Below are 21,154 nucleotides of genomic sequence, written 5' to 3' on the forward strand. Positions count from 1 at the left end.
AATGTAAGGCAGACAGTGAGAGGAGATGGACACCCCAGTTCCATAAAGCTGACCCCCAGAAAAGTGAGGTCTCTAACACCTCATTCCCTTACGACTTCGTCATGGGACGACCTTTACCTTATCATATTAGCGATAATTAGCCAATGGATTGATTCAGATTTCTGTATTGATTCACAGAATACCTGTATTTATTTTCAGGTAACTTTAGCTTTCTTTAACTTGCTCAAGGAAGCTGTCATCAACATTACACAGAGAGTATTTTCATATGTTGTTTAAATATCTTTGCCTGCCATTTAGTGGTAATAAGTTAACAGTGGAGGTTTGCTGTGATCATACCTTTGATATTTTAATTTTGGTCATCAAGCTTCATTGAACCAAAATACCCTTATTTTGAAGTTGTTTGAAGTTTAGTAACCAGACCTGTTCTGCCTTTATACTTCATGTTATTTTATTTACACTTTATTAAACATTGTATACAGTCACATCATTGTAAAATATTCTTCAGAAATAAACACATTTGGAGCTTTTTATGTGGGTATTTTCAACTGAGGAATGTATGTTTGTAATTCCATTTGCCTTTTGCTGTTATGTTGAACTGCACAGCCTTCAACACTTCATTAGGTTAAAGTTGTGAAAGACTTTCATCAGCTGCTGCGGTTTGAAGCCTGATCTTTCCTAACTTTTTTATTTATTTTTGTCTTTTAGGAATATTTCTTAAAATGAAAAATCCAAGAAAACTTCTGTTACGGTTTGTGATCGAAGGACCAGTTTTTTAGAACATCTTGAACACATTCTCCAACTAAAGTGTCAAAAAAGTAACTATATAGGCATATTCTCAATCTTTTTGTCGGGAAAATGTCTGCTTGGAAAAAAATAATAAATAACGGAGAGATTTGTTCATTTACAATGTCAAGGTGCTCTAGACTCCAAATAATGGGAGGCTATTTGAATTTGCGAAAAAACTTTTCCCCCCAAAAAAGTAAAGTTGTTTCCCTTAGATCGTATCACCAAAGCCAGACTCGCCATCGGTCTTGCTGAAGGTAAGGAATGATTCTCAAGTCGTACAAGTTACCTTTAAACAGTAGAAAATCTCGATATAATGAAAAGTGATCTTCAAGAAGACGCTGATTTAACAAAATACTATGCGTAACCACTATTGTGCCTACACGTTCTGGTAGATGTTACTAATGTGACCGAAAACGTAAGCAATTTTTTTTAAATAACTTGTCAAAAAGACCAGATAGAAGAAACAATTAAAAGGAGAAGAAGTAATTGTTTTAAATAAGTTGTCAAAAAAAAAAAAGATCAGAGATACAATCAAACGGAGAAAAAAATATAGTTGGTTCGGCTGGGGGTCGAACCCAGGACCTCTCGCGTGTGAGGCGAGCGTGATAACCACTACACTACCGAACCCATCTGATGAATGTGTGAATTTTATTTTATTTATAGCTATAATGCCAGTTTTTTTAGTCCTTTCAACGTTATTTTGCCAGTAGTTTGTGTTTATCATCGTGTATTTTGTGTATTATTTTGTTGCTGTAGTGTTCACATCCTAATATTTATAGTTGGCTGGCAAACACTTTGTTCCTTTGGTTTGTATGTGAACATCGCAACTCGATCTCTACTCGTTAAAAATTCTAAGTGAATATTTTGTGCTTTTAAGAGGTTGTTTAATTTATGGTTTTAGTTTTAGTTTAGTCATTGTTACAAGTTGAGAAAAGTGTGTGTATAGGGGAGGCCGGGGTGGGTGAGGAGGATGAATGGTTCACGCCGATCGAGCCATAATAGATGGTGTGAGCGTCAGCATGATATAGGACCAATAATGTGACCATGGTCTGGCTGCACGTGCATCAACGGAGGTAAAAGAGCGGGTGTCAAGTTTAAAAAATGTTCTAGAAGGGGTAGTGGGGGAATTATGAAATTATAACACCCAAAAGTTTTTCACTTCCTGTTGAGATACTGCACTCTCCTAGCCGAGTGGTGAGTGTACCTCCGTCTTCCCAGCAAACACCAGCCTTTTGTATACTGTATGTAGAATTTTCGTGAACTATCTTTAAAGAAAGAATTGTAATCTGTTCGAGAACGGGTCTTCGCGTAGAAAAAAAAAAAAAAACCCCATACTTGTTTATAGGTACAGTTTGTGTTAAAGCGAAACAAACAAAATTGAGCAACAGACTTCATGAGCTTATTTGAGGCAAGAGTCGACATTGCAGTGTCTAGACACCCAGAAGTAGCGCCAACATCTTTGTGATCTCGAAGGAGCAGCGTCGACACCTAGCGGCAGCGATATACTTGCATCGGTATTTGTGTAAGTTCACGAGATGAAGAGAACCTCGTCAGGACTTCGATGTAAGCGAACTTGTATTACTGGACTTGCTGACAAACGATTTTTTTTTCTTCAGATAACTACTAAAATGAGGCAGGAGTGTACAAAGCTTCCGGTTGTCACATTATTTATTTAGGCTCGCCAAGACTAGCAAGAGAGAACTAAGCCTTGGTCTTGGCAGAAAGCAATCCACCTATACACTTCCGTGCTATGTGGTGACATTTGTCTCGGGGAAGTTACATGATGTCTCTTGCCTTATCTCATTTCGTCTGGATGGTTTAGTTTTTTGTTTTGGTTTGGTTTTTTTTAGCGGGAGTTTGTCGTTTCATCCAGAAGGATTTATTTCGATGAAAATCTGTATGATAAAACAGTCGATAGTGGAACCTAACTAGCATGCAATACGTCAGAAACTATGTTTACAAATTAAACCACATCAAAATTTGGCAAGGCGGCAAGGGATATGATCGTCCATGAATGTCCACGAGTTCGATGCAAATTACAGACTTAAAGTAGATGGCCTCTGTCATGATAAAGCTTTGTCCTCCGTTTTGTCTGAAATCTTGATAGCGATTTGTATTAGTGATAGTGGACATTGCAGTGATAGTGGACTGCATGAACGGCATTCCAGACATTGTGGACAGAGGAGAAAACGAGCGGGCCCATATCTCGTCTGTTGCCAGAGGTCAGCAGGAGCAACTGTCACGTGTGACTGACTGTGACTTCCACGCAGATTCTGTTCTATGGTATTTAAGTGGAAATTTTTTTGTATGCCATCAGTATGTCATGTAGTTGTTGAGGAATCTGAATCTACACCTGGTGCAAGATGATACCACGGTCTCACTTTATATGTGAATGTGATTAAAACCTTTTCCTACCTCGATCCTCACCCGAGAACTAGCAGTGACAGCAGACATATGAAGGTGCGTATTATGTTTTCAGAATAATCAGTCTGTTTCATCCACTGTTGCTATCAACAACATACTTAGAAGTTCTTGCAGACAGAAATAGTTCCCAATAATTGAATGTTTCATTGAATGTTCTGTCAAGCATGAACTTCTGTCATGAAAATTTAGTGCAACGTTTCTACACAATAATTCAGTAAAAAAAAAAACGTGGCCGACTCTAAAACTCACAGGTGTAATTTGTTAGGTAGCTACAGTAGAAAAAATAACACAGCTCAACTCTCTCTCTCCCACACACCCGCAGATGCATGCTAGCTATTCACACAGAATGTGACTGTTCATTATGTTTATTCATTTATAATACATCATTGCAGTATTTACATATTATGGGGCAATATTCAAACATTTTTTTGAGTAAACCAACTCAAAAAGTCACAAGCAACCCTGGGTAGACAGACAAAAACATCACAAGAAAAAAATGCATAAAATTTCTTCAGAACAAAAGAAACCAATAACTTAAAACCTTTTACCCTCATTCCAAAGATACATTATGTTTGGTCTGAAAAGACGAATGTGGTTCAGACATGATCGGCTTGGATAACTTTTTAGTTTTATTCCCCAGACCTACCAATTGTGCATTACAAGTAACGTTTTTTTTTTAAATTTTAATAAGTAATAAATCATACGATATTTACAAACACATTCGTAACTGTGTTTGAGGGAATGGGGACTTAGGAAATATGAACATAGGTCAGATACTCAAAAATGCAAAACTGATTTTTAATGTACGTTTAAAAAAAAAATCAAAAATTATATTCTTCACAATATTCACTAAACGTTTTAACATGGTTGTCTTTTGTTAAGTCTGATAGTTCTCATAAAATCTGCACTTCACAAAATCCAACCCTTAATATTGTCAATGTGTAATGACAAATACTCATCTCAGAGTTTCATATTATCTTAATTTTACTTCATGTCCATTTCCTGATCTTAAACTAGCCTTAAGCCACTGCAATGTCCTTGCTTTGTTCTCCAAAAAGCATTTTTCACTTGGGTATGTCTTGTCAATGATTTAAGAGAGAAAAGAATGTGGATATATTGCACTTGCTACACCTATTTTAAACCCAGCAGTAAAACAATCTCCAATAACAGTACCGTGGATGTGATATTTTGAGTTGCTTCAAAACAACAGTTGAATGATTTCATAAGAAAACATTTAATAAACAATTTTGAAACAATAGTTCAATAAAACAGACACTGAGACATGAACAGAAAAACAATCTCTTCCCACTGTAACAGAAATACACTGTGCTTGATGACACTGCTGCAAGTAACTATGACTATGTAAGAAACAAATTTAATGCACATTTTCTTCTTTACAATTATATGAGAGCATCTTTGTGTCACCCACCTTAAATATGAAAAACTTGTTTCATAAATGATGTACCATGTCTATGCCATGATAGTTGTAACAAACTGTTGTAGACATTTGAAAGAAGTAACAAAAGATGCTCATTTCCATTAAAGATTTAAATCCTTTAAAATGAAACCATTGCTGGTGGTCCTGCTTCTCCAGCTTTATATCAGTTATCAAACAGCTTGGTCTTCCCTCTTTAAAATGCAATGTCTTTAGTGACAACTTAGAATATTGTTCCTGCATACCTAGAATATTCCTGAGTACAGCAAGTGCAAATGTAAAAGGGGAAGGAAATAATTATACAAATAGCAAAACAGGTCAACTGCATTCTATATCCAAAGAAACTCAAACAGGTGTTTGTATAAATATATGATTTCTCTTTATGTATATCTTTTAACAATGTAACAACATGAACCTAAGATAGGGCAAGAGTTTTACATTAAGGAGGTATGGGGTGGAGTGTGTATCTTGTACAGGTAAAACTACAGCCCGAAATCCATGTACCATCCTGATATCCCAATTAACAGAACTGGAGTAACAAAACTAGGCAGATGTAAAGTTAACCCATGAGTAGAATGTGTTAACAATAATGACGACAACTGAGAGTCCAGTGGATGCCACTTACCAAAGATTCTTCAACATTTAAAAAAAAAATGGACAAGGGTTACACAGACGATAAGGAGAGCATGTTATGGCCATGTTTATATGAACACCTGGACATGAATTATACATGGCAAATGATTTTGCCAGCACTGTGAGTATTTCCCTTTATTTTTTTAAAAAAAAGAAGTTAATACCAAACATGGAATCACATATAAAAGGTAAGAGCAGATTTGCACAGGTTTGCGCTATCAATTGCTAATAGGCATTTCACAGACAACGGAGCATGCATTTTTTTAAATTAACCCTTTATGGCATCTGATTTGTTCCAGGCTGCAAGAATGTCATGAGCAGGCATGCTTACAAGGAACATGCACACATACAGCATTTGGAAATAAATTTCCAAGACCCTCATGCTTAATAAACTTCCAGCAAACAAGCGTCTTTGTCTGCCTTGCCCTAAAACGTGCTGTACTTAAGAATAACTTTGCTGCTTGTTATACCTTTCATATGATCACAATTTTGATCGATAAATGTCTTAGGATACAACAGTGTACTGAAGACTAAGCATACTGCATAACAGAGAGAGAAGAATTAAAAAAAAAACTTGCACCTGTTTCATCAACAACACATATTACACATAATACTGTTCTGAGCAAATCTTATATACATACAAAACCAATGTCATAAGTTAATGCACAAAGTGTAGGCAAATTCTCGTTTTACAAGTTCTTTTCTTCCCTTTCCTGCCCCTCCCCTTCTTCCAAAAAGACCCCAGGGAGGACGTCACAAAAAAACAACAACAAACATTGAAGGTGTCTTTAATCTTTAAGCAACCAATGATGCAATAGAAGATATCTCAGATCCATACTTTCGGATGCAGCCATCATTTATACTGGTCTCTCAAATAATCATCAAAACAAGAACTTTTACACAACAGAAAATAAAATCATGCATTCTAGTTTAACTCACTGCTAGCATTTTCACATCTCCCATTACTCTCATCAGCAACTATTTCATCTACTCTGGCAGAAAGGATCGATTAGTATTTTTATTAACTCTGCTATTACTTTATATTGTACATTCCTATCAACATTTGCAACAATGCTATATCTGTTTTCTGATAATAGGGAGATATAATAAACAAAATTTTATCCAAAATCTCTAAACTGTTTTTCATCCAATATAGCTGCCAATTGAAGAAACTGCATTTTAAGTCCCAATAGTACAGTTTCTATCTTGGATTCACGAACTCAACACTGGTCCAAAAAAGAATTACCAAGAAATATTATAAAATGTTTTTTCAGTGTCAACTTGTTTAGTGTTAAGCTCAGCAGAATTGTATTGTGTGGCTGTGGCAATGAAGATCTTTCACCAAAATGATTAAATGCATAATCTAACTAGACTAACTTCAATCTTAATAGTAGTTATGACATTTTTCGAAGTTAGCTATCTGAAAACAAGTTTTTAGTGGTATTCAAGCAAAAGTTGAAAATAATCCAAGAAGAAATTTTTTATTTTTATTCGTAATACTGCATCTGACTTCCCCTCCTTATTTCCCACCCACAACCCCTCCCCTCACGTACAGAGCCACTCACCCTATATAGTACCTGCAAGCTCATTCACATGTACATTCAACTCTTTTTTTAAAAAACAAAAATGCTATTATCCAAGCAGAATGAGAAAACTCCCACGAAAAAAACAATGAAACATCCTACTCTCATACACTCCATACCATTAAAGATTTCCACCAAAGTGCTGGGGCAGGGTTAAAGGGGCCATCATCGAGATCACACCACAAACTTTCATATCTTGTAAACATCTTGGATATCACTAGAGGCATCTTTTATCACCCAAAAAGTCTTTCACTTGTCAGGAAACAGCACTGCTGGTCCGGCAATCCTTCTGCTTACAGTGATGCTCCTTGAGCACAATCCTTTACACGACAAATGTTCCCTTCAGAACACAAGAGGGCATGCCTTTATTTCTGCCTTCAACATGAACACAATAACATACCCACGACTAATTAAGCCTTTACGCTGAAGAGGTAGATGAAAAACGCACCTGAGAATGTGCTGTGACCCAGCATGCATAAGAACTCGTCCCACACTCCCCGTTTCCTGAGAAGTTCACCGTTTGACATTCCACAGTCCTGGGAAGGCAAGAGTTAATCCCTGATTGGTGCAATCTCCATGTCAAGTACTGAATCCTAGCAGAACACAGCGAGGAGAGGGAAAAATGAGTCTGGATCACCTGCCTTTTCCCCTTTTTATCATACTGTTCCTCAAAGCAGGTTTAAAAAAAAAAAAAATCTGCCAGAGATGATGGCATTTATGTACCGAAAATAGTATCTTGTCAGATACAGAAGAATGGCACCAGCTTTTCAGTCTTTACTCCTTTGTGTGGACTCCAACAATCGTATCACAAAGTGAGGTATAAAAGAGTTTGCAGTAGGGGCAGAGGGAGTGAGCTTGACTCACTTCATCACATTTTACCACAGTATTCTTGTGGCACTGAAGTGTCCAGATGCACATCAAAGGTTTTGCCATGGGGGATAAACACACCAGAAAAGCAAATGTTAAAAAAAAAAAGAAGAAAAATCTCGTTATCAGGGCTTTGAAGTTCCAAACATTTAATCAACAACTTTTTCTTAATTGTATGTATCACAATGGCACAGCAGTTTGAAGAGAAGTCGTAGGCAAAGTCACGATGCCCAGACATTGAGATCATGGGAAGACATAGGTTTGTCATCTGAAGAATTGGACACAGAGCTTGAAGGTGACTTGTTGAACATGGTGAACTCTATGGTGCCTTCTGTGAAGCAAAACAGGAAAAAAAAAACACCTTGTGAATTCTCAATTATTTAGAGTTTCAACAATATTTACAAATAAATTCTAGCAGTAAACTGGCACAATGATGACTATTTAGTGATCTGAAATACACACTAAAAGATGTTTAAAAGTGATGAAAATTTGCTATTGCCAATAGTGATTAATACTTTTGTTACTTGTTGATAAATTGCATTGTACTAACAGAACAGGAAAGAAAAATTAGGGGGGGGGAAAACCATCTGGCAGGGGAAAAAAATATGGCATCTTACCATTGCTACTAAGGTCTGTATTGGTGGCCTGGTCTTTTGTGCTGTGTTCTCGTCCACTTTGCGGTCGCCTCCTTCGCCTCTTGTGTTTGCTGCTGTGTGACGAAGAAGGTGAGGAAGATATCTGAGGCTCCCAGTGACGGAAGCCAGATCCTTCTATTGGGAACTCGGACACTATTTCACACTGAGCTGGCCCAAAACCCTCAAACCCAACACATGTCGTCCGTTCACAGGAAGGACAGCCCTTCCAGACTGTCTTTGCCATTCTCAGAATATCCCTGTCCCTGGCAGTGGCCAGTCACTTGTGATGACAAGTAGGTTTCAATGTCATCTGCTTTCATCTGGTCCTCCTCGTCCAACGAGTATTCAGTGTCTGAAGGCGAGCACGATCCAGATCCGGCACGTGGTCGTGGATAGGAGTTGGAACCGAAGGCAGAAACAGGTTTTGATTGATAGCTTATTGGGTGTCTCCTTGTGGTATGCCTGCCTGGAGTGTTGCCATTCCTAGGCAAACTTCGGACACCAACACCATTTGGTACCAATCCTAAATTTTGTTGATTAAATAAAAAAACAAACTCATTAAATTATGTCTAGAAATCAATCATTATTTCAATAAATTATGACACTGACATCTAAGTGTTAAAAATTTTAAAACTATATAGATTGGTCAGGGATTTTATTTGGGGGTGGGGTTATACTGATAATGGAGAAAAGTCTTTTTTGCCATCTTCATCCCATTTCTATACCCTTCTCTATTCCCTATGAAAAACAACCATTGGGTACACTTTCCCAAAACCTTTTTGCAGATATAAGCAGACAGAAAACTCAACACAAAGTGTCTGACTTCCAAAAGACTATACAATACCTGAGTAGCCATGCACATTGTCCACGCTCACGGTCTGTCGGATGTTGTTGAAATTGTTGTCGCTGCTATGACTGTGGCCAAAACCTGGGATTGTGCCATTGGGAATGCCATTTCCCTGTGTTCAATCATTTAAAAATTTATCACATTTGTATGTCTTTGCATTTCTTTTTTGAATCCTAAAAATGTTAATTAGATAAATACCAACTGTTTTTTTCTGTGGTTTAAGAGCTTGAATTTTGTGGAAGGTTATAACCCTTTAGTTTTTCACTCCCACTCCGGTTATTTTTGCATTCCCACCTCCCCCCACCAGCAGAAAAAAAATCCACTAAACCACATCTTTTCTCACACTAGTATATATATATGCTCAGCAATATAACAAATAAAAATTATATGCACAGTCTTGATTTTTACCTGATGGTAGGCTTTGCTGGAGTGTACACTGTGTGGGATAGACATGTGTGAAGGATGTGAATCCATCTCTGACAGTGGGTTGATGTCGATGTTCATTTTGTGATGACTGTGAGGGCCATGGCCATTGGCCAGCACCAACCCATTGAGGCCATTAAGAGGATACTGACCATTAGGATACTTCTTACGAAGACTGTCCGTGTAGATTCTCTGAGCCTGGTCTTGAAACTTGCTGCACTCACTGGTTAAATCTGTGTCAATGATTACAAAAGCATTGTTTAAGTGACCACTTATTTAAGCTAAGCGAGTAAAATATTACACAGTTAATCAAACTTAATCGTGAAGAGATGTGCCCGACAAATACATCATCACAATCATCCAATTTTAAAGGGGAAAAAGTGCATGGTGGGGTTGTCAGATTATTTGGACAAGTCCATCTTCAGGCAAGAACTCACTGCGTCGCTTTTGTTGCCGCTGTTTCCAGAGGCACATGACAATGAAGACCACCAGCAGCAGAAGCATGAAGCCCAGCACGCTGCCCAGAATGACAGGGTGGTCCATGTTGACTGTCTCACGGCGACTTGTTGTTTCTGGTCCCTCGTCTGCTGGCTTCTCTGGTGGAATCGGTGGTGGTGGTAAATTATCTGGAGGCTGGCCTTCTGTGGCTGCAAGCCAGCAAAGAAAAACTCAAAAATCTGAAAATCCGTGAAAAGATTGTACGCCAATCAGACACTGTATGGATATTACCTTATTTATGTCTACTATTGCATCTTAGCTTAGTTCAATAGTCACACAATTTACTACTTTACAAAATCATAAAAGTGTCCAGATGATGAAGAGGATTACTTTTCGTACGCACTCATAACTCAATGCTTACGCAGAGTTCGCTTGACCACAGTATTGCTGAAATCGGAGACACCAGCAGTGTTGAAGCACTGCATTTTAATGGTGTATTCAGTGTCAGGTTTAAGATCTGTCAGCAAGTGGTTGCGGATTCCTGCTCCGATCAGTGTGATGTTTTCAAAGTCTTCAGCCGAGTCAAAAGGCTTATAAAAAATGTGAAACCCTTCAATAGGTGATGGATCCACAGGCAGATACTGCAACACACAAGAAGTCTTTTCTTGGGTGTGCAATTACACAAAAAACCATAAATCTGGAATGGAAACAATTCATGTAAAACATATTTTAAAATTTTGCTCCCGAGACCACATTACAAACACTGCACACAACAAAAATGTCACATGTCACACTGAAATTGTGAAGGAACTAATGTCTAAAATACAAGTGGTGATGATATTTAAGATGATTACCTGCCACTTGATCCCAATGGCATATATGTTCTGGTATGTAATGGGCTTGGCCTCCACAACCTTGGGTTTGACTTTCGGAGGATGAAGCTCAGGGTTTGTCAAAAGAGCAAGATGAAAGTGTTTAGAGTTTGGGCCAATCTTGTTGTCATTGTTAGAGTAAACGGCTGCAATACGGAATTTGTAGGTGCCGCCTGCAACAGAAGTTAAAAGTTCATAGCAAAGTGATTTCCCAACTTGAGAACTATATCGAATACAATGAAATGCCAATTTTTCGAGCATAGCGATTTGCTCCTAAACAGGTAGACCTGCAGTTATTGTTAACCTTTTATTCAAGAGCGGTTTTAATGGAAAGAACTGCTGCATTCAAAAACAGAGAAAATCCCTTACATACTCATGAAATTTCTTATACGATGTCACGGTTGAATTCCTTCATAGCTCTCTTTTAAAAATCAAGAAAAATTCTGCATAAAGTAAGAGAATTACCTGCTCTCAACCTGGAAACTTCGTAACGTCGTGCTTTGGCATCAATATCACGGTCAAGAGTTTGCCAAGGTCCCTTGTTTGGTTTCACCTCTTTGTACTGGACCCTGAAGAAGGTGATTGGCAGTCCATCATTTTCTGGCACTGACCAGTTGACCATGACTGAGGTATCTGACAGTCTTGATACAGATGGTGGAGACGGTGGGACCAAAATAACTGGAGGAAAAAAACAACATTCAGTACTTTCAAATTGGTTTTGACTCCTATGATAGATAATACTGCTACTTGAAATTTCCAGAAGATTAAGAACTTTCTGAAAATTTATGATGATTAACAATTCATTCGACCACATTTTTCTAGCTGTAAAAATCCAGTGCAGACATTCATCAATGTAAAATATTGGTGGGTGGGGGAAATCCACAAGAAAATACTGCTTTACCTGCAAAGGTGATTAATAAAATACATAAACTCTCTATCTTCTAATAGCAAACCCCCCCCAAAAAAAAAAAAAAAAAGAGAGGTGAAGAGACGTTTAATAGCTTAAAAATTACCTTTTTCTGCGTTTCCTCGATTCTTCTTGTATTTTCTACGCTTATTTTTCCTCTTTCGTGTCCTCCTATCATTTTGTCTTTTTGTTGCAGGTCTTCTGCTTGTGCTGTCTTCATGTGGCACATCAGCCTTTGTTTCTTCCCCACTGACAAGGTCATCCAGAATATCCTAGCACTTCTCCTGCAGGAGAATCAGTTGATCTTCCATCAGCTGTTGTGAGACCATTGTCTGCAAGTGAAATACACATATCTATGATCTATTACATTCGTGCAAAAATGCTTGTATATAGGGTTAATCGTGTTAGATCAATACCATGCAGTCTAAGTTAAAATTTGGCGAGGCAAAGTTCTGGCTTCACTGGAATGATGTAAATGTTCTTTAGGAATCTGACAAAATAATTGAAAGTAACAGTAGATAATGTGAAATTATCCAATTAAACCCTTATTGTGATACATTAATCCTTTTGAATAAGTTAGTCAATATGAATGTGATTGTAATTTATTTCTTGCTGCTGGAGAGGAAATATATAAATATCTTTGATCTTTTATCAATACTGTGAACAACTTTTTTAAATTTCCTCTTTCCATTTCAGTTTCACTACAGTCTGCTCTATTTTTTGCTCTTTGCTCTCACAAAGAAATTCAATAAAATTTATCTGATGAAAATTTGATGCTTCACCTGAACCAGCAGACAAATAATCTTTGGTTTCTGCCACAATGAGATGCACTTGTGCTGACACGTGACCCAGGACATTGGCCAGATCACAGGTGTAAATACCTGAGTTTTCTACTTGCACATTTTCTAGTATCAAGATATGGTCACTACCTGCAATTTGACCAAACAGACATGTTCTTGTACTACATGTATATGACACAGATCTTAGTGCTTTTAATTTTTCAGAAACATCGTGATGAACTATAAATGCAATATAAAAATTTACGAAAGGCCTTTGAAAGATCAAATCATAAAATATTTAAATGGACAAGGAATAAAACTAAAGGAGGAAACCCTATTGTTTACACTTCTAGCCCCAAATTTTGTCTTCATAGCAGGACAAAGCAAGCGAACAGTAAGGGGACTATATCAATGCACACCTCGACTGTGAACCTTGCGACGCCCAATCACAGCTCCATTATGGAACCACATGACAGTCGGAGAAGGAAAGCCAGCACCAGTGCAGGTAATCTTGACTGTTTCTCCTGTTTCTACCCTCAGGCCACTGTCGTCTGGCATTGCCACAATAACTGGTGGTGTGTTTACCTCCAGAGACAGTTTTCGAGTTTTGCCATTTACTGTTTCACAGATGTAAGTGCCTTTGTCCAACACATTAACTGCATGTATTCTAAGGTTGCCTGCAAATAATAAATACATAATATCAGTACTTGTTCAGTCCAATAAATTTGCCAAACATTGCTTAAATTTACAGAGAAAGAGAAACGTAAAATTACTGAGGCTTTATAAGTCTGCTTTGTTTACTTTTGAATTTTTGGTTCCAAATAAAGTAAAACACAAGACTTCATAAATACAAAGTATATGGAAATTTTGCCATTACTATTATCACAATCAACTGAAAAATTATCCAATCATTTTTTTTCTTTTTTACACAATCCCTGGCAGATTCCCTGCATAGGGATGGTCAAATAACAAATGATTCCAGGCATGAAATCTGATGAGGAAAGAAAAACAAATAAATAGGCAAGGAATGTGAACGCACCAAATTCCACCTCTGTTCGTTTGCTGGGCAAGTCTCCTCCATACTTTGTCCAAGTGACATTTGGCTTGCCTTCACCTGCTGTTGGACACTCCAGTAAAACCGAATCTCCACTAGACACATGAAGAGTTGGAAAACTCTGATCGACTATCACAGTTGTCTGCTCAAGATCTGCAACAGTGAGATAAAATACATTTGTTTGAATGATAAAATGCATCCTTTTAATCTGCCCAGAGTGTTAACCATGCTGCTAATACAGTAAAACTGCAATTGTAATATTGTACCATCTATGCCACTGACTTTTACTTTTCATGCATTGATTTCTTTACAATGCATAAAGATGCTTTGGAAAGGCTTAAATATTGAAGTCATCACATCCAAGTAACAGATCACAATACCTTCAACTGTGGCTGTTACACAGTTCACCTTTTTTTTAAGTAAACCATGTCTTTAGCCATCCATCCCAGTTCCCAAGTGTGTGGGGGTGCATTGACCTATTTACCTCTCTAGCTAACCTGGCACGCATGCGCCTCGAGGTTCCCACCCTCCTCACCACACACACATACACCCTCCCCTCCCTCTCCGACGTTGTAAACTTGACGACACACTTCACACCTTGTTGAGGAACAGGAAGCTACAAAACTTCAACCGCAGCCTCCGTGTCCCACGCTGGTGGTTGGGTGGGTAGATGGGGATGGGAGCCAAGGCAGAACAAGTCTAGTGTTGAATTTCACGACTGTGAAGCCACCATTAAAGTCCTACTGCTTTTGTGTTTCCTACAGTTACCGGTGGAAATGGGTCAAACGTTCTGCGCACCCCTTCTCCCTTCAAACTTACTGGTGTGCAAAACGCGGATGAAAACTAACTCCTGTGCTGTACAAAACTCAGGAGGAAACCACAGACAGAATAAGTCAGAGTTAAAGTTACAATGGAGCTCCCCTACTGTCTGAGCAACAATGGAAGTCGACCAGAGGACTTTACGGATCTTGTACCCCGTCCTCCGAAACCACCGAGGTGGAGGATTTGACAAGCAACGGTCAACTGTACAATTCCTTAAGTGTGTTTGAACTCTATAAAAGTGATTCATTATAGTTATTTAAAATGGATTTGTTGAAAACTTTGCCAGATTACACCTTATGCAAATAGAGCATTTTGTTCGCATCATCAATCCTGGACCGGCAGCTGTCGTTGGGGGTGGGGATCACAAGGATAGACGCGGCAGATGACAGGGTCTCACTCTTGCCTATTGTGGACGATAGTCAGCAGGTCGACCAGTCCAGTCTTTGACCTTCGTAAGCCAGTTCTTTCTCTGGCCACCCAGGTACTTCTAAGGACAGTCTTCAACTGGGTGTCGTGGGGTTTTCTTTTCATATCGCACGCAACAGCTTCAACATGGCGCGGGATGCGCAAGCAGACCCAGGTTTCATAAAGAGTGTGTACTGAAGCGCTGTCACCTAGCATGTCCATTTTAAAGACTGAAGGAAGAACGAACCAGTGCCAAACCTCTGTATATGTCCATTAACCCTCGTCCGTCGGCTCCCAATGGGGTCGTGTACACGTCATGTCACAAACTCGGGTCAACTGCGTACCCGGGGGTCAAGCTTTTTAACAAGCCGTGCAAACCGCATGTGACCCAACTCTCAGACTGCTTAACTTTGATTTGCTTGACAAGGAGATAACAACGCGGCTGGAGATATACCTGGACGACCTTCCGATAATGACTGGCTGTCAAAGAGCATGCGCTGTACGAAATCCCCGCAAAGTAGAAGCACTCGGTGCACACTCGGCACGCCCATGTTATTAGGGGCTTGGAGACTGGCGTCCTCTAGTGTCAATCCAACGCTTGCTTGGCATCACTGTAGTGGGGGATGGTGAATTCCCAGATTCGGATCTTGTCTTGGGACTCTGTAGGATGTGAAACCTCGTCACAGGCCTGAATGTCCTTTGGATGGCATCTCCACAGTGGGGACGGGAGCACCTCCTTACCGAACTTGCGTTCTCCCTTCCTGATGTTGGGACAACACCTTTCCTGGATGACTACAGAAACCGGGCGGAAGAATGGGTGTGGGGAAGGGAAAGAGAGACAACAGGTGTTTGTGGTGACGGAAAGGTCATCAACTTTCAGATGAACCAGGGGCCAGGTCAGTGCAAGCTACAGTCTATCGTTACAACCACCTGCCAGTCTACACATCTTTACACTGGACCACTTCTATGAACCAAACACCAGCTTTAATTAGCGACACAAAACGCTGTCCATTCAAGCTGTACCAATTGGGTGTACCCTTTAATTAAAAGGCTGTAATTTTAACAAAGAGAAACGCACCGGACGACTAATAGTTGAAAACTTAAACAAGGGGCGTAATTAGAACACTGTGACGCTTCAGTATTCTTTCTTCACTGTGCTGATGGACAAAGAAGTTCTCGGAAAGTCCCCCTAACTGAACGAGAAGAACGTGAGCATGATGGGAAATTGGCGGGAAAGGGGGGTAAGGGCGGTAAGCAGACGCGAAGGTCCAAGGGAAATAACTCCTGACCTTGTGATGCGACACGGCGGGTGGCGGGGGAAGGTGACAGCGCCGCCGCCATTACTTGCGGTCAATCGCTGAAGCGAAATAATGGGGACAGCCGGGCCCGCCAACTTGGGGTTTACTCAGCAGGAGTAAGGGCATTAGCCTACGACCGTGAGGGACTGAGGAGAACTGAGTGTGTGGGGAGGTTGAGGTGACAGGATGGTGGGGTGAGGGCTGGACCCGAACCCCTCGTTTGGCGTCACCGACTGCCAGAAGCACCCGCACATCTTCAGAGGGAAAAGGAAGGCGGAAGAGACTTCGAACCCACCCCACACCCACTAACTGCATGGTGCCAATTCTTTAGAACCGGCGGACCGGCAAGGTTCAACTTTTCTTGGCCGAGTCATGATAGAAACGATGTGCCTGACATAGCAGCTGTCTTATCACAACGGCCATGATGTTGTCCTCCTCCCCCGGTGGAAATACTTTCTCTTCAAACTACAGATTTATCTCCCGTTATTTTTTCTACTCTAGAGATAATACATATATTATTAAATAATATTGTTTAACAGGTGTGTGTGCGCGCGCGCAACGAGAGATATACGATATACTGTTCTGGCGCACGTGCACACGTGAGGGGGAAATGAGCGTCGTTCAGCTGTCTATTAAGTGTGCGAGCCCCTGTCTCCAAATCACAACCCCTAAATCCCTTTAATGTCCTCCCACCTGCCGATCGGGGCCCGAGATCTAAGCCCACAGCCATGCCCTCCCCCGGCCCACCTTTTCATCGCTAAGCTTCCGCCTTCCCCACCTCGCACTCCGCCTCTTCGGCGATCAGATTCACTCTCTCCCCGCTGGACGACCTTCAAAGGAAACTTGTTCTGTGGGACATCCGCCTCCACGTTAAGGGAGCCATCAGATGCCTCAGCTGCCGCCATGGGGAGTTGGAAATGGTGGTGTGGGGCTACTTGAGTCGCCATCTCGGTAACGAGGTCTCTGACAAGGCTGGCACCAGACAGGTGGGCGTGGGGTGGGGAGAGAATAGACAGCCTGGGTTGCTACCCCTGTTGTGCACTTTTCACTGGTCATCTGCACCCCACACACCTATCCCCATATACTCCCCAACATATTTTTAAATTCTTAAACTGGTTTTTAGGTTTTCTCAACGCCGACACATAAAATTGTTTTCGCTGTTACTGACAATCAACTTTTTTACAACAATGATGAAACACAGAAAAAAATAATGTTCAGACGAGAAGTTCAAAGAAAAATGATTTAGTGTTTGTAATTTGTCTATTTTACTACCAGGAAACTGCTGAACAAGTCACAACCGATTACAGCTTGACAAACAAACGCGATTTTCGCCATGATGCTTGTTGGAGGAAAAACAGCGTACTGCGCATGCTCATCACACATTTCCACTTCCGCCATCTTCTCCCGCAAGAAGCAACTCTGATTTTCATGAGCGATGGAGGGGATGGGTGGGATGAGGCAGGGGGGTAGAAAAGAAGGTTAATGCGTTTTTAGTGCCCTCTGGTGGTGTGAACTGGCAGCAGAGGGGAGGTAATGAAACCGTAGCTGTGTCTGTTAGCAACGCGATACCCAGTTACTGCCAACTTGGCTACAGGGGCCCCGCCATCCCACCCCCCACACATCCCACGTGGTCGGCCTCTTGTTGCGTGCTAAAAGAAGGACGTGAAAGTTTTAAACACTTTTAAAATCCCCGCGCACGGCGCCTGCGCCTTCTGCACCTTGAGCCCCCCTAAACCCCCCGTCGCTACCCCACCTGCTCAATCGCTCTTCCATCTTTCCTGTGGGACAAAGTAGCATCGTTGATTTTTGTGGCATGCACACGTCAGCACAACAGCTGACAACAACTACACATGCTTTCGCTTTCTTTTTCTCTCTCTCTCTCACACATACCATTGCCTACAAACACTTCACTTGTTAGTGTTCTGACAGTTTAACGAGGGCATTTGCAAAGTCTGTGATCGAATGAAAGAAAGGGGGAAAGTGAGAGTTGGCTGCCACGGGTTCAGATCTCGTCTCGGGCACCCTGTTCTTTCTCTAAAGTAGCCTCTGTTTACAAGGCTGTCTTGCCGAGATATAGCATTAGTTGCTGGCTAGCTCTCCCCCAAAAAGTTTAAAAGTGGGTGGGAGTAAAACATGATGAAATGTTAAAATTTCCCTGCCTCAGCTAGGCAGTTTTGCACCCCCCCCCCCCGTTTACCAGAAAGCGTGGTAGAAAAACATTAAATGCAGGGAATTGGGCTTGACTAAAAGCAGTAGTGGTAGTGTTGTGTCGTTTAACACAGAACAAATAATAAAAAGACATTAAAGCTCTGCGATGGCAGAGCTAACTATTAAAAATATATTTAGTCTCCCTTTGAACTCAGATGGTGGAGGCAGGGGACAGGTGCGAACATTTATTCACTAAGACCAAATGTGATTTCTTTAACTGCCATTTGAAATCAGTTTTTAAAATTCTTTTTTAATGTTCCGCGTTCGACTATTTCATCTTGATCATCTGGCTGCGAGGAACCTACAGGCAAAACCTTTTGTTAAAATTCAATACAGAAAGAGATCAAATCTTATTTTTGTCACCTACCTCAGCGAACTAAACGAAAGCAAGTGCTGCACAAACAATGAACAACAACCCCGACTCCAACGCCTGAGAACATGTTTGCAAAGCAAAAGTCGAATATTAAATCCTGTTTAACTAGTTTTTCATCTTTAACACACACAAATTTTTAATGCATGTTCTTATCACTGAAGCGCAACAATTGAAATCCGGACAGCGGAAATACATCTTCCACGTCTCAGTTATTTCCCCTTGCAATGTATCCGCCAACTGCATGTTGTGAGCATGGACTGATGTTACATAAACTGTACATTTTCATTATTTATTCATCCGGCGTGCAGTTGCCAGCATTCACGAGTAAGCGTGTGTCTGTGTGTGTAAAAAGAGAGAGAGGTGGGGTGATGTCTTTGTGGAGAACTAGAAACTAATTTCTCTTCCATGAATGCGGAGGTGGCGCTGCCGTCGAGCAGAGATGGTGGAAAGACGTTCAGGAAACATGCGACCAAAATAGACAAACCGTTATGCGAAATCTAGCTAGCAAGACTATCCACACACACACAAACACACGAAAGAGAAAGAGAGAGAAACCTTCCTCCTTCAGCGCCAAACGGCTGACGGCAGCCAGTTCTCCATAAAACGGCGATAACATGGGCCGACAACTCACGGCAAACATTACGGTCGCTGCCTCAATGAGACAGCCATTGGCTGTGAATGAGCGCCGTTCACTGCCGACGGCAGCACGTGCAACGAGAGAGCAAGGGAATGAATGAGGTAGAGAGCGAAGGAGAGAAAGAGAGAGAGAGAAAAAAATAAAGCTGGCAGTATGTTCATTTTCTCTTGACGGCCCATTGCTGCGTGCGCCAGGCCATTTGTGACGTCACGGAGATGGTTCTGATTGGACAGCTGATTTGATTTACGGAAAGACGCTTCGACAGTTGGCAAGCTCATTCTCGCTTCAAGAGACCAAAGCGGAAGCAGGGGGAGGAAGTTAATGGCGGAGAGAAGAGTCACAGAGGTGCGGCCCTTACCTCCGGGTGGCGACGTGACTCGCAGGGTGATGTTGTGGCTGGCCGTGCGGTTAGCACCGGATACCTGGTTGACGGCCACACACCTGTACACGCCGCTGTCTTGTACTTTCAGGTTGCGCAGTATCACACTTCCGGATGGCAGGCGCTCAACGCCTTCTCCTGAAAGAGTTTGAAAAAATCCACAGGTTATACTCGTGTTTTTTTCTCCTTGCAATCTTCTGACAAGGAAACTTACTATATTATGTAAGACACATTGTATGGTCATTGTATCAAATGTTATCTAACTTACCAAGCCTCATAAGCAGTTTACACATAGTTTGTGAGATTAAAAGACTGCAAATAATTGAGGAGGGACGTTTTTTTCTGCACACTAGAAGCAAGAAAAATAACCCCCTCGATAAAATAAACCGTCGTCCGGGAATCTTTGTCCCACAATCACGGACACCGCCAGAAAATACAACCAAAATAAAATCACAAAAAGAATAAGTGCCTGGAAGTCAGGTTGGTTGGTTTATTTAATAGGAAAGTACTTTCACCTCGAGGTAATTCCTCACTGAGTGGGGGGATGGAAGAAACCGGAGTACCCGGGGAAAAACCCCCGAACCCCAACCTTGCGGACAGGTGTCACATGTAGTGTCCCAAGACAAGATCTGAACCCGAGTTTCTCAAATTAGAGGTGACAAGTGAGTGTCTTAACCACTATACTACCACTGTGTCTAGCTGGTCAAAGTTTAAATGGCAGGGCGTCGTCAGTCGCTAAAACAACAAAAAGAATAACTACAACGACGTCCCACCGACAGCCATCAGCGACGGTGGAGTTGTCCCCACCCCACAACACACACCTCCCTCTCTCCCCCGCCAGTGCCAGACAGTGCAGCAACTGCAGCCGGCGCAGTCCGCTGCCAGCCTCATCCGCGCTGATAAATCCGCGGCCTGACGATTCACCGTGAGAACGGAAACGCTAAAGAGTCGGGCGCCACGTCTAGCGGCGGCGCTAGTGTTGCCGGAAGTCCACAGCCCCGCAGCATCACAACAATCTGTACGCGCACGTTACGCATGCGTCGACATCTAAAAATAGCTGTTTACTCCCCCCCCCACCACCACAACATCCCCTACCCATCCGCATCCCGTGCGAGATGTGATGTCGAAAGGTGGTGTAAGTTGTCAAAGCATTGCAACCGAAACTATTACGGAGCGAAGTACGAAAGACGAAACAAAGACGGGAAGATTAAAAAAGGAAAAACAAGGAGACAAGCTGTAAAATAGTGCAGCCAGGCGTGAAGAAATTCGACAGTTTGTTGTGATGTTCACTACCTTAAAATAGAATTTTGTGTATGTTTGTCTGAGCGCGAGTCACATTCTGGTCTAAA

General features: G+C 41.2%; 2 protein-coding genes and 1 non-coding gene across 5 annotated transcripts in view; all 3 read right to left on the reverse strand.

Moving 5' to 3' along the window:
• Positions 1–1,340: 1,340 nt before the first annotated feature.
• Positions 1,341–1,413, reverse strand: Trnav-cac. Its single transcript has one exon. It is a non-coding gene; the product is annotated as a tRNA-Val (tRNA).
• A 2,146-nt stretch (positions 1,414–3,559) lies between these two features.
• On the reverse strand, positions 3,560–12,088 carry LOC112567689 (cell adhesion molecule-related/down-regulated by oncogenes-like). Its single transcript, XM_025244435.1, is given in 10 exon segments — positions 3,560–8,059; positions 8,346–8,590; positions 8,592–8,886; positions 9,208–9,322; positions 9,619–9,866; positions 10,071–10,280; positions 10,493–10,712; positions 10,926–11,116; positions 11,409–11,621; positions 11,957–12,088. Coding segments are annotated over 9 exon segments (1,791 nt in total). The 5' UTR covers positions 11,566–11,621; positions 11,957–12,088; the 3' UTR covers positions 3,560–7,949.
• Positions 12,046–21,154, reverse strand: part of LOC112567687 (cell adhesion molecule-related/down-regulated by oncogenes-like) — a 206,065-nt gene continuing 196,956 nt past the window's right edge. For all 3 annotated transcript variants that reach the window (XM_025244431.1, XM_025244432.1, XM_025244430.1), the window contains 5 exons: positions 19,785–19,943; positions 13,669–13,836; positions 13,049–13,306; positions 12,633–12,779; positions 12,046–12,182 (listed from right to left, as the gene is read on the reverse strand). In XM_025244431.1, the coding sequence (XP_025100216.1) occupies positions 12,109–12,182; positions 12,633–12,779; positions 13,049–13,306; positions 13,669–13,836; positions 19,785–19,943 (806 nt within the window). In that variant the 3' untranslated portion in view covers positions 12,046–12,108. The remainder of the gene's footprint in view (positions 12,183–12,632; positions 12,780–13,048; positions 13,307–13,668; positions 13,837–19,784; positions 19,944–21,154) is intronic.

This window comes from Pomacea canaliculata, linkage group LG7, assembly GCF_003073045.1.
Source record: "Pomacea canaliculata isolate SZHN2017 linkage group LG7, ASM307304v1, whole genome shotgun sequence".
NCBI classification, from domain to species: domain Eukaryota; kingdom Metazoa; phylum Mollusca; class Gastropoda; order Architaenioglossa; family Ampullariidae; genus Pomacea; species Pomacea canaliculata.